The following is a 14,167-nucleotide window of genomic DNA, read 5'->3' as shown; positions in this document are numbered from 1 at the left end:
TTCAACTAGACAAAACGGGTTTTAACAAAGACATTCAGTATAAACTAGTTTCAACTAGACAAAACGGGTTTTAACAAAGACATTCAGTATAAACTAGTTTCAACTAGACAAAACGGGTTATAACAAAGACATTCAGTATAAACTAGTTTCAACTAGTTAAAACGCGTTCTAACTAAAAACGGGTTTTGACTGTAACATATACATTACCAAGGAGACTACTTTGAAGGGGATTAGGGTTTTGTACCTCAAAGTCAATAAATTTATTTTTACCGACCAAAAGTCCGATACTTTTTGAACAGACCTTGTATATTATTGTAATTTTATTTTAAAAATTGGCTTTCGGATTTGCACATTAGAAAGAATACGTAGAAAGGCTACAATATCTTTACTATTAGACACGGCTTGAGTGAAGACATTTCAGTCTCTCTATGTATTTTTATTAATATTATTATTATAATTCCATAATAATTAAGAATAATTCTAATATTAATAATCAATTAAGAACAACTATATAATATTCTCGTTACAGAATGTAACTATAGATTATATTGTCGATTTCGAATCATATTCGGCATTTTATATGCAAAACGAACATTAGTGATATAAATATTTTAACTAAGTATTCTGATCTTTCTCTCAACAGAAAACATTGGAAGTAATGAATGTTTAATAGAAAATGGTTAGGAAGCACTTATTGTTTCAATATATCTGGTGACATTTTTCTAACGTTCTGTAAAGCACTTGAAAACCCGCAAGTTCGAGGGAAGCGTGAATGTCCAACGTCATATGAAAAAGAAAGTTCAAGATACTTTCAAATTACTGAATATGCAACCAGCGGCCTCCAGTAAATTCAGAAATTGGTTAAAACACGCAAATGTGCGACCGTAGAACACGTGTGTGCGTGTTTTAAAAAATTGAATTTTCGCACTTCTTACACTCCCGTCGTAAAGAATTGTGGAAGAGATCGATGTAATTTGACAGCAATCGCAAACTCTATTGACAGGTAGCACGGGACCAACTTGCACGCAAAGATCTGACCATAGGATTTACATGTCAAATTTTGAATTCAAATAACTCATTCCATAAATAAAATTTCAAAATTTGTTTTGTCACCACATCGGTCTTGTCGGGATAACAAAGAAATATCAAGCAGATTTCAGAACAATAGAAGGAAATTTTACAATTGGGTCATTATATCATCATATAATAATAATATGAAGCAAAAACAATAAAACGAAAACATGAATGAATTTTAACAACGTTTTGTAAGTTGTACTTCAACCAAAATCACAAAACCACTTTAAAATTTAAATAAATAATTTTATTTTCCGTAATAAGAAATAAGTTAATCTTTTTTATTAGTTACTCGCAAACTCTATCTGGCATTGTTTTAATGAGATTTTTCTTTTTTTCGTTCTTTTCTTCGTTGCGCCAATCATTAGTTAATGCCTTTTCTTAAATGATTCTACTGATGTATATTGCTTATAATTCCTATATACTTTTCTTGATAAGATACCAACATATCTTCGATGAGAGTAATATCAGGGGAACATGTAAACAGTCAATAACATGCACACCATTTGCTAAAATGCAATTTCTAGTTGATTTGAATTATGAGTGGGTTGTTTTATCCTGTCGAAATTAGAAAACTACTTTCCAATTTTTCTATAAATAGCATTATTTGCATATCGCACATGTGGTATTTACTGATCTCCTATAGCAGGGATCTTTAAATGTTTCAGGAAGTTTGCATTACAAATTTTGCACACGCTAAAGGCTTGTCTTTGTAGTTTTTATTTAGTGGCAGAAATTGTTTCATATTCTTATTGTATATATGACTAGATAACTATATACTGTTGATCTTAATGCATTTACGACTAGATGAAGTGTAATTCGCTTCAGACGCATTGTACAATTTTTATTTATCGCGAATTAGTATTTTTGATGGGAATTTAGTTCAGAGTGTCTTCCAGATAGAATTTTGTTGTTTCTTCTTCACTACATTAGTTTAATTTGCTACAAAATGATGAAAACGATTTTTCCTCTCCACAATTAAACCTGTAATTTATCAGGTGCATTCCAGAACTATATTTTATAGAAATTCACTTCTAAAATACAACTATCCTTTATTTTATATTATACAGTGTGCTGTTTTGCATATTATATAAAATTTAACGAGAGAAGCAGATATTTCTTTATCATTTTAGAACAAGAACTATATTTTATAGAAATTCACTTCTAAAATACAACTATCCTTTATTTTATATTATCCAGTGTGCTGTTTTGCATATTATATGAAATTTAACNTTCCGCACTCAATATTGGCCCAACGATTCATCATACAAATACATGACAATATGTGACGTCATCGTTTGAAAATCTCAAAAATTAGGCGTCTTCCCCAGCTTACCATCTTACCCCGAATCACTCTATGTGTTGCAGTCAAACCAGTTTTTAGTTAAGATGCGTTTTAACTAGTTAAAGAAAAGGAATAAAAGTGACTATTGATTACATGTTAATTTAGCTTATGAATATATATATTTTCACTACATTATGTCGTGGTTTATTTATAATTGCAATGAAAAATTCCTATAAACAAATTAAAGAAATTTTACTTTTGAGAAGTAAACTTATTGTTTTTCGGACTTCTAAGAACATTCTAAAATCTTTGCGGCACACCTACGTTTTTTTTTCACGGCACAGCAGTTGAAAATCACTGTCCATACGGAATTTTAAATTCAGGTTTTGTCACGACATCGATCTTGTCTCGTTGTACTTTATATTTTTGCAAAATTCATCTTTAATCGTCGCGTAGTTTCTGGCCCAAAGAAACTAAGAGGTACTTTTTTTTAAAGCTTTCGCTGGAGAGTGTTTCCCTTTTTTCGATAACATTTTATAATTTATTGGACTGTAAACTGACTTATCTACACATCTCGCGCGATACTTGCATTGAGGAACTCTTTCTTTACACTTCAAAACAATTAATTTTCTGATTGGTGTCGGTACTGTCTATTCTTTCTCCATTTTATACAAATTTTGATATGAACTGCTAAAAGTGACTTCCTTTTATATGCAGGAAGCGTGACGCAAGAAAAGATATTAGAAATCTTAGAAATTTGATCTTCGATAACGCTTTCTGATTTACAAAAACCTTTGCTTTCTTTTCGTATTCGTTGAATAAATATGAGATCGAACAATTTAAAATTTATATTAATTTATTGTTTTTGCGTGACGATATAGTAATAAATGCATCGAAATAATTATTTATCATTAACAAGCATTGACTTATTGTTATCAATTTTTATACGGATTTTTTACAAGGAAAATGAATTATATCACAGCAAACAATTTAAAATTTATATTTATATTTTGTTTTTGCGNTAAATCTTTGATATACGATAAATTTTATTTGTAAATTAATAAGATAAATATATTTTTTAAATAAATCAATTTAACTTCTTTTTACCAAGGAAAAAAATGGCTTTGAAAAGAGCCGGTAGTCTGCCAGTTTTAAATAAATCGGCAATTCGGGCCCTTCTCATGAGAAAGAATTCCTGTTTAACTGCATAAAATTGACCGACTTGACAAATTTTTTTTTTCTCTTGGATTGCTTTTTTTAAACTCATTTTTGGGGGTGCCGCAACTCCTAGTTCATCACTTCATTCGTGTCTTTGTTCTCGATTTCTTCTTTTGCTGAATTTTTTCCTTTTGGCCCTCGATTAATTTGATAGAAAAGGAGGCTTCCTTCTTGTTTCTGTTTGATTTCTCATTCCCGATTCGGAAAAGATCGATCGGATCTTCTGTAGAAAAAGCTTTACTTTTGTAAAACTAATAACTAAAGTTAAGTTTGTTGACCTGATTGTTCAAAATGTGTTCATTTATTGTATTTACTTTGTCGAAAATAATAATTGACTCTTAAACATTGTTAGTTTTGAAAAGCTGAAAATTGTAATAGTCTAGTAAATTCTTAACAGATTGTATAGTACATCGAAGAAAAAAAGTTGCTTCACGTTTTCTTAGCTCAACTGTAATTTTCTGAATACTTAGGACCATGCTTAGTTCTGCCATGATCATGCCTCGATTGAATATGTTTAAATGTTTTGTCTTACCGATGTTCAGGCTAAAGGAATCATCTCTCAAGATGAAGATTGTCTGTCGCAGGTGATCGTCAGCGACCAATCAGTCAACATCTCAGGCATTTCAATTTTTCCATGGATGTTGTATTTTTACTCGAAACTCATCGGCAATTTTAATCGGTTACAAAGGATTTGACTTTTACTGCGGGATATTCCAAATAAACGGCAATTTATTACTTCTGATTTAAAATAATTGTCAAATTTGTCACTTACTTTAAAATTTGAAATGAAATATTTTAATGCATTTCAATGCTGTTCTTATACGGATTTTTCATTCAATTTAAAAATTTAGGAATTATTGTGTTGCTGGATTAAGAATCAAATGAAGTTCGTTTAAGAAGCTTATAGCTAAACTATATATTTAAATTGAAAATATAACAACAAATCTCTATCTATGTACAACCCCGCCTGGAATGACATTTTTCCCATCTAAACCTTCAGAAATTTACGTAAACTTGCGTAGATATTAAACGAAGTGCTTCAAATAATTCCTATCGTAAATGGGCAAGTTTATTCCAATAACTTACTACCATAGATTCCATTAGTTTAGAATATATAGCTGTGCAATTCTTGCAACTTTTGGCAACAGACTGCAATGAAGTTCGTTCAGAAAGGAATTTTGAAAAATTTGAATTTCTAAGATTTCTAATATCTTTTCTTGCGTCACTCTTCCTGCATATAAAAGGCAAGTCACTTTTAGCAGGTCATATCAAAATTTGTATAAAATGGAGAAAGATTAGACAGTACCGACACCAATCAGAAAATTAATTGTTTTGAAGTGTAAAGAAAGAGTTCCTCAATATTGAGGAACTCTTTTTTTACACTTCAGGGCAATTAATTTTCGCGCGAGATGTGTAGATAAGTCAGTATACAGTCCAATGAATTATAGAATGTTTACGAGAAAAGGGAAACACTCACCAGGGAAAGCTTTAGGAAGAAAATTACCTCTTAGTTTAATAAAATAAAAATTTAATTACAAATACTAGTTTTATCTTGCTTGCTTGCCATGTCCAATCACCTGGAACAACCATTCTTCACTGCAGTGATGACCTTTCTTTGTAGGCAACAGCTCTGCACAAATGTGTAAAATAGTCTAAAATGTCCACAGGTGACAATCCCAACACAATTAAAAATGTAACATTTTCTTCTAAAAAGGGCTGGCAGAAATTACAATGCAAATGGCAAAATAAAATTACAAATGGCAAGCAAGCAAGATACGATTAGTATTTGTAATGCAATTTTTACTTTATTAAACTGTAATTTCTGCCAGCCCTTTTTTACAAAAAAACGTTATATTTTTAATTGTGTTGGGATTGTCACCTGTGGACATTTTAGACTATTTTACATATTTGTGCAGAGCGGTAGCCTACAAAGAAATGTCATCTCTGCACTGAAGAATAATTGTTCCAGGTGATTGGACATGGCAAGCAAGCAAGATACAACTAGTATTTGTAATGAAATTTTTATTTTATTAAATTGTAATTTCTGCCAGCCCTTTTTAACAAGAAAATGTTACCTCTTAGTTTCTTTGGGCCAGAAATCGTCTGTAGTTAACAAACGCTGATTAGAAGAAAATAGGAAGGCCAGACGAAACAATATTTCTTGTTTAATCATCAGTCCATATAACTATAGAAAATATAGGCAAGAAATCTAACCCGGCGATGAATGCCCTGGGTTTCTGAGACCCAGCGCAAAATTTGCGAAAAAAAAATCCGTATTTTTATTATATTGCACTTCTGAAAAAAAGAGTCCCATGTAGATATTGAAAAGACAGGAAAACTGAATATACCTGTAAGAAGTGCAAAATCTAAATCTGTTTACAGCATTCACATTTTGTTTGTGAATGCCCATAAACATAAATAAATAAAAAATAATCGAACGATTTTTTTATTGTATGTTAAATAAAAGCTTTAAAAACTAATGTAAAAAAACATAATATGCAATCTTTTGTATTAATAAAATTTTTATAAGTATATTTGCTTTTTGTTATTCTTAATATACAGTTTCAAATTTTTTGCATAAAAATGTAACGTAGTTAGCTGTGAAATCAGAAGGATTAGAATATATATACTGTATTGATAGTTCTTCGGAAATATCTACACGCATCAAATCGTAAACATTTTCAAACACGAACTTGTAATTTTCAGCACGACAACGCCTCTCTGCTCTATGCTAGGAAAAGCGAATTCTTGCTGCATTCTTTAATCATATAAGTGTAATCCCCTGACCAGGATTAACGTGGGCATGCCTTCTACAGAAAAAGTTTGAAGAGTTTTCGTTGCCTAGAGACTTTTATTTGGCATTAAATAGATACATTATTCAATACAAAAACATATTTTTACAAACAATATGATTTTATTTAGTGATGACAATGTCAATCCGTTAACATAAATGCCAAAGATATACATGCACAATTTTATTTCTGTCTGTCTTTTGTATAATCTGGGCTTATTGGAGAGACTGGTTAGTGGAACAATCACCACTGCATTTCAAACTGTCCAACTCTATAAAAGTTTGATTACCAAGATACGAACTGTAAACATTTGTGGAAGTACAAACGTTGGTTGGTACCTGAGAAATTCGACTACAAGAGCGACAACCTTGAGATATATAAGAGATTTTATGAGATATCACAAACAAATATTACTTTGTTTGTGATATCTTATCTTTTTATCACGTTCGGTAACGTTTGAAAGTTAACGCTTCTAAGGGCATAGTACGTAAAGCATGTAAAAATAAATGTTAGGAAATAAAAGTCATATTTAGCAACGTTAAACAGTTAAACCTACAGAGGAATTTTTTTGTTATATAGAGTGTTTACCAGGTCTGCCAACTCTGTTCAGGTAAGGAAGGAATTCAAAAAAAATGTTAGGAGTTACGATTACACGGAACTTATACAGAATACAAGTTATGTTTACAGTGTTTTTCATTCTTCAATTGTCAATTGTAATGTTTTATTCAGATATATTTCTTATTTTTCTGTTTTGTAATTTTTCATTTTGTAGTAGAAAAGTACCTAATATTCAACAGAATGAATAAGTATTTTTCGTTAGTCTGTATGAAATAACAATAACACATCTAATTTATATTTATCTTTTACGTTCTTATAGTTTGAAAGATCTTATAAAAAGATTTATTTTACATTTAAGCAAAATTCAACGAATATTTTATATATTTTATAAAACGTTATTTCTTGTAGAAAGCCGAAGATAACCAAACACCACATGGCAATGAAGGAGTCAAGAAACCAGGAATTTCAGTTTATAAATCATACATCAATGCCGGAGCTGGACTTTTCTTCAAGATTGTTATTTTATCCACGCTAATTATAGCGCAGTCCTTTACAAGTGCCAGCGACTATTGGCTAATCAAATGGTATGATATTATTATAATTAATGTATACTTTAACACGTGAACTGTGTTTACTTTTAAAATATTCAGTGAAAACATCATTACATTATGTAAGCCACATTCAATTCAATATGTTAACAAGTGTCAGATATAATAAATAGAGAAATTTTGTGAGTTGCAGTGAATATATTTTTTATATTTCTAAATATTGCCATACACATATTATAACTCAACCTTCAAAATTTAATTATAAAATGTTTAAATTTATATATATGTATTTAATATAAATATTTTTAAAAGAGTTTATGCATATTGATTTTAAATGTATAACTTAAACATATATATTTCTTTTTGAATTGTAAATTTAAACGTTAAACGTTAAATTAAGAAAATTTATTTATTACTTTTGTGAAGAAGACATTTTTTCTCTTTGTAGTTGTGGAAAAGTTTGAGATATTTTTTCCACAAAATAATAATAATAATCTCATCTTGACTACAATGCTTCATTAATACAATGGTCTATAAGAACTGGAACAAGATCTTACATAATTTCTTGTTTCAGTGCCAAGGACTTTAGCAATAGATTCTAACGTCTGTTTTTCTTAGCAGATTCTTATCACATTGAGAAAATGTCAATGTGTGGTAAATATTACTGAGTAATTCCAGGCAAAAGTAATCTTCAATAGAATTGATCGGATATGTAAGAGATTGAGATGTCGTCTACATTATACATCTTACGGTAAATAATGGGAGTTTGGCTTAAATTTCCACTGTAATCATTTTACGTGTTTATGCGGTATATTAACTCATCATCATTCGATAAATGTCAACATCGTTTATATGAATTTTCTTTTTATAATGCACTTAAGTAATTTAATTGTATTTCATTTTGTTAAAAAATAGAGAAATCGTTCGTTCAGAAAGGAATTTTGAAAAATTTGAATTTCTAAGATTTCTAATATCTTTTCTTGCGTCACGCTTCCTGCATATAAAAGGCAAGTCACTTTTAGCAGGTCATATCAAAATTTGTATAAAATGGAGAAAGATTAGACAGTACCGACACCAATCAGAAAATTAATTGTTTTGAAGTGTAAAGAAAGAGTTCCTCAATATTGAGGAACTCTTTTTTTACACTTCAGGGCAATTAATTTTCGCGCGAGATGTGTAGATAAGTCAGTATACAGTCCAATGAATTATAGAATGTTTACGAGAAAAGGGAAACACTCACCAGGGAAAGCTTTAGGAAGAAAATTACCTCTTAGTTTAATAAAATAAAAATTTAATTACAAATACTAGTTTTATCTTGCTTGCTTGCCATGTCCAATCACCTGGAACAACCATTCTTCACTGCAGTGATGACCTTTCTTTGTAGGCAACAGCTCTGCACAAATGTGTAAAATAGTCTAAAATGTCCACAGGTGACAATCCCAACACAATTAAAAATGTAACATTTTCTTCTAAAAAGGGCTGGCAGAAATTACAATGCAAATGGCAAAATAAAATTACAAATGGCAAGCAAGCAAGATACGATTAGTATTTGTAATGCAATTTTTACTTTATTAAACTGTAATTTCTGCCAGCCCTTTTTTACAAAAAAACGTTATATTTTTAATTGTGTTGGGATTGTCACCTGTGGACATTTTAGACTATTTTACATATTTGTGCAGAGCGGTAGCCTACAAAGAAATGTCATCTCTGCACTGAAGAATAATTGTTCCAGGTGATTGGACATGGCAAGCAAGCAAGATACAACTAGTATTTGTAATGAAATTTTTATTTTATTAAATTGTAATTTCTGCCAGCCCTTTTTAACAAGAAAATGTTACCTCTTAGTTTCTTTGGGCCAGAAATCGTCTGTAGTTAACAAACGCTGATTAGAAGAAAATAGGAAGGCCAGACGAAACAATATTTCTTGTTTAATCATCAGTCCATATAACTATAGAAAATATAGGCAAGAAATCTAACCCGGCGATGAATGCCCTGGGTTTCTGAGACCCAGCGCAAAATTTGCGAAAAAAAAATCCGTATTTTTATTATATTGCACTTCTGAAAAAAAGAGTCCCATGTAGATATTGAAAAGACAGGAAAACTGAATATACCTGTAAGAAGTGCANAAGCGGAGACGGAGTCCACTCGGCCGCCGGTGGGCCGGCAAAAGTATAGCTCAGCAAAATTAACTAAATAAATGAAATTTTTCAAACTTGTGGAAATAATAATTGTGGAACGAGATTCAATAGTAACACTCCATATGTGAATAAAATCCACATTACATAGACTACAACTACGGAAAGTTTTGTATAAAGAATTGTTACCATGATTATAAGTCGGAAATATAAGCATCTTTGCCTAAAGAGGCTCTGAGCTTTTCTTTTTGCCTCGAACTTTTTTTCACTCTTACTGCTCAAAAGTGCTCTAATATTCAACCAAATTTTTGTAATTGCAGCGATATTAAGGGAGAAAGTAATACCCAAACCCTTTCTTTGTGACAATGCGTATTTTTTTGGTTTATTATCCTGGTCTCATTGCTTTTCTCAAAAATTTTGTAATTTTAGTCTTTGTAATTTGCACTTTGTTTACATGCTCAAACAGTTTAAACATAAAAAGGTTTCTTGGTAGACCACCGAGCTAGAAAACAATAAGAAAGTTTTTAGGAGTTAAGGAGGCAATTTAGGAATGAACAGAACACAGACAATAAAATCACATTAGAGACCAGTACAGGATCGAACGCGACACTTTATTTATTTATTTTATTTATTTATGAAAGGTGGGGAACTCCTGGTATCACTCATAGGTACGACCAGGAGGGGAATAGAAATGAAGGAAGAGGGAGAAATGCGAAGGATAGGGGATGAAAGTGGGGGCAGGAAGAGGAAGAGGTGGGATCCCACGGCGCATGCATCACATTTATTTACAAATAACCCAGAGTAAAAAATAATATATAAAGATACAAACCAAGGTTAGTACATACAATTATATACAGGATTTGGCGCGATAATAGCGAGACTAAATACAGAATGGTAAAGGAAATTGGTAGTTAACAAAATTTGAAGTTTACAACTATTTGGCGCGATGACATAAAATAATGGATTGCAACACAATGGTGAATGGTACAAACATACTTACAATAAGAGAATTACTACTAGAGTATAATTGACAAATAATGAAGTCAACCGCATGACAAGCGGTGGGGAGAACAAGCAAAGCAGTAAAACAGATAAAACAGTAGCATGTAGCGTGGCGAACAGTAGCATAACACTATGATACAGAAAGCCACAAGGAAGTGAAAGTCACAAGGTAACCGTTCCTGGGTACAATGAAGAAACACTGTTGAAGAGAAGTCCACTCAATCAGGATTTCGAACACTGTTGTTTGCGATGTGTAGACTGCTCGCTGGATTTAGTGCTGCCGTCACTGAGAGAAAGTCTGCTAGTTTATAATAAATGTCTTTGTTTTCAAGGAAGACGTTAAAAGGACAGAGCCAGCATATACTCTATGCTGAAGCCAGCATAGAGTACACTGCCAATAAGAATGTCACGGTTCTGGTTAAACAGCGTACAGTCAAAGAGGAAGTGACTGCTGTCCTGGATGGAAGTGCCATCACACTGACAGATGTCTTCTAGAATATGAAACCTCTTGAAGTTGCCGTGACAGTAAGCAACTGGGTCATGGCAAAAGAAAGAGAGAAGTGTCTCCACTGAAGGCGCTGGGTGATGTTAGGGATGAAGTTGAAAGTCGTCCTGCCGGTGGTGCTGCTATCCCATTCCTGTTGCCATTGGTGGATTGCAAGCTAGAAGTTCCAGTGCTTAATTTTAGAAGGTGGGATCTTGTCGTAGCTAGACGGGAGGGAGGAGGCTGCAACAGATTTAGCGAGGCTGTTGGCGGCTTCGTTGCCTGCTACACCCGAGTGGCCACGTACCCATTTAAAATGTACATTGTGGTTATGCGTGTTAGAGGCAAGATGACGATGGATTCGAAGAACATTATCGCCTCTGCGTTGGAGGCCACTAATGTAGTGGATGGCAGTGATGCTATCGGTATAAACGATGATGGTTTTGTTACGGGGGAACCAATCAGTGAAAACGTAGTCGAGTGCCTTAGTAATAGCAAGAATTTCCGCTTGGGGGACGGAACAATGAGGACCTAATTTGAAGGCAGACTTATGAGTGTCGCCGTTTTGATGTTAATAAGAACGAACGCTGCCCCCACATTCTCGTTGTCCTTGGACCCATCGGTGTAGATGGAGATGTCACAGGTATCATCATGAGGAAGGGTGTAACTGCTGATGGTAGGGTAGCCTACTGTCATATTAGAGTTAGCATCCTTCACCTCGATACCGTAGGATTTGATATCTTCCTTTACTTGCTCAGGGAGATCAAAGTATAGTATTATTCTTATTGGTGTTGCAATGGTAGTTGCTGGTGCATAAGTTGTTAATGTTCCAGATCCTGGCTGCCATTTTGGCTTTTATGTGGACAGGAAGCAGACCAGCAATGACCAGAAGGGCAGAGGTCGGGGCCGTCCGGTAAGCCCTGCAGATCCTAAGAGCTGCAATGCACTGGGCCTTAGAAAGCTTCCTTTGAATGTGAATTTTCTGTGCAGCCTCCGCACAGATCGGAGCCTCATAGAGCAAAATAGGTTCAATTGCTCCTAGATAAATGTATTTGGCTGCTTTGTACCCAATGCCCCAGGTATTCTTAGCGATAGAAAAAAGGGCGTTTGATGCCTTAGTTGCTTTCGAGACCACCATGTCAATGTGGCTGGACCATTGTAGTTGTTGCTCGAGTTTAACACCTAGGTATATAAATTCCTTGACACGGGAGATTTTGACACCATTGATCTCAATGCGTGGGCTTCTCTGTAGCGGAGTGTTTTTAGAAAAAATTATATAGCAGCACTTCGAATAATTGATGGGGAGCTTGTTTTTGTCGCTCCAGCTGAAGACCTTTGTTAGGAGATTATTACATAGGATGGGTAAATTGCCAGAGTTCTTGTCAGAGACAAGAATAACTGTGTCATCAGCATAGCCTTGGATAAGATGGTTGTTGTCATTATCATTATTAATATTAGATAGCAGATCGCTGTGGACGATAGTCCATAGGCCCGGACCGGAGATTGACCCCTGTGGACAGCCCTTGGTGACATGATGGCAGTGACTAATGTTGTTCACAAAAAGGCCAGCCTTCCTGTCGTTGATAAAGCTTTTGATCAGATGGAATAAGTTTCGAGGACAGTGGTGAACCTGGAGCTGTTGCAGGATTGTGGGCCACCAGAGGTTGTCGAAGGCTCCACGGAAGTCGATCGAGACTAACAGCGTGTGCTTCCTTTCAGCTTTGGCCTGGGTGATGTACTCTGTGATCTTGGTGAGAGCCGTAGTGGTGGACTTCCCAGGAGTAAAGCCATGTTGATGATGGCTAAGGGCATTCTTTCTTCTTAGGTAGGATAGGATCCTGGTAATAACTAGCCTATCTAAAACCTTGCCCATGATTGGGAGCAGGCTGATAGGCCTATAGTCTTTCGCAAACTGTGGGATTTCATTCTGGCGTTTCCTAATAAATTTTACTGATGCACATTTCCAATAACGAGGGAAATAACCCAAAGTTAGGCAGCGGTTGTATAGTGTGACGAATGTTGTTGGAATGGCGAGGAACACCTCTTTGACCATTTTTCCAGTGATATGATCCATACCAGGTGCCTTTTTGTTGTTGATAAGGTTAATTGCATGATTGACTTCTCTGTAAGTAAAGGGTCGATCATCTTCCTGGTTGGTTGGTTCAATCGTGCTGTTACGGGTCTCTGTTTGGTCCACGGTGTCGTCCTCAGGGTCATCGAGAGGAAAGTGGTACTCAAACAATTTCTTTTGAGTATTCTCCAGGGAATTGGTATAGGATCCCTCGTTAGTCTTAACAGCCATAGGAATATCCACCTTGTCTCTCCTTTTGAAGGCAATATAGTATGAGTCACCCCAAGGTTCGTTAAACCGACTGCAGAATTGCCTCCAGGCTTGATGCCTCTTTTTATTAATTAGGGTTTTGTAATTATTAAAGTTGGCAGTGTATTCGGGCTTCTGGGTGAGCCTGATTTGCTCGTCTGTCTGGTTTTGATAGCGTTTTCGAAGAGTACGGACATGCTTACGGTGCCTCGCTAGTTCCCCATCCCACCAAAGGGCATTGGTCTTTGTTTTGGTCCTCTTCTTGCTGGCCAGTTGGTAACAGTTTAGTATAAGGTTAGTGAGATTCTGGATGCAGTTGTCAATGTCCCTTTCGTCCATTTGAATAATAGGCATATTAAAGTTCCAGTTGTCTTGAATAAGTTGTTGGAAAGAAGTCCAGTTGGTGTGGTGGTACATGGTGGTGTTGACAGTATCCACAATATCAAACTGTAGCTCGATCTTGATGTACCTATGGTCACTGGCACTCGGCTCTGTCATCGTTGAGCAGTTGGAAACATTTGGTGCCATATAAATATTTGCCAGGGTAACATCAATCCAGCTTTTACCTCTTGTGAAATAGAATGTGGTGAGGGGGCTGGTGTTACATGAGGTCATGTACAGAGTTGCTACGAACTCTTGCATACGAAAACCCCTGCCGTCTTCGACCGGGCTGTGCCATAAGAACGATTTGGCATTTGTGTCCCCACAAATCAGCCAAGGTCTATCAGCGACTATCTTACTGATCTGATCC

At 34.4% G+C, this 14,167-nt stretch overlaps 1 protein-coding gene across 1 annotated transcript in view; it reads left to right on the top strand.

The window, feature by feature from the left end:
• The window catches only part of LOC111639491 (multidrug resistance-associated protein 4-like), a 114,293-nt gene that overhangs the window by 61,455 nt on the left and 38,671 nt on the right, over positions 1-14,167 (top strand). Inside the window, exons 16-17 of the mRNA XM_023385382.1 lie at positions 7,336-7,511; positions 11,139-11,584. Coding sequence (XP_023241150.1) covers positions 7,336-7,511; positions 11,139-11,584 — 622 coding nt within the window. The remainder of the gene's footprint in view (positions 1-7,335; positions 7,512-11,138; positions 11,585-14,167) is intronic.

Source organism: Centruroides sculpturatus, unplaced genomic scaffold, assembly GCF_000671375.1.
Source record: "Centruroides sculpturatus isolate CEXI.00-Female unplaced genomic scaffold, Cexi_2.0 scaffold1188, whole genome shotgun sequence".
NCBI classification, from domain to species: domain Eukaryota; kingdom Metazoa; phylum Arthropoda; class Arachnida; order Scorpiones; family Buthidae; genus Centruroides; species Centruroides sculpturatus.
Note: the sequence above shows the minus strand (reverse complement) of the source record. Positions and strands in the feature narration are given on the sequence as shown.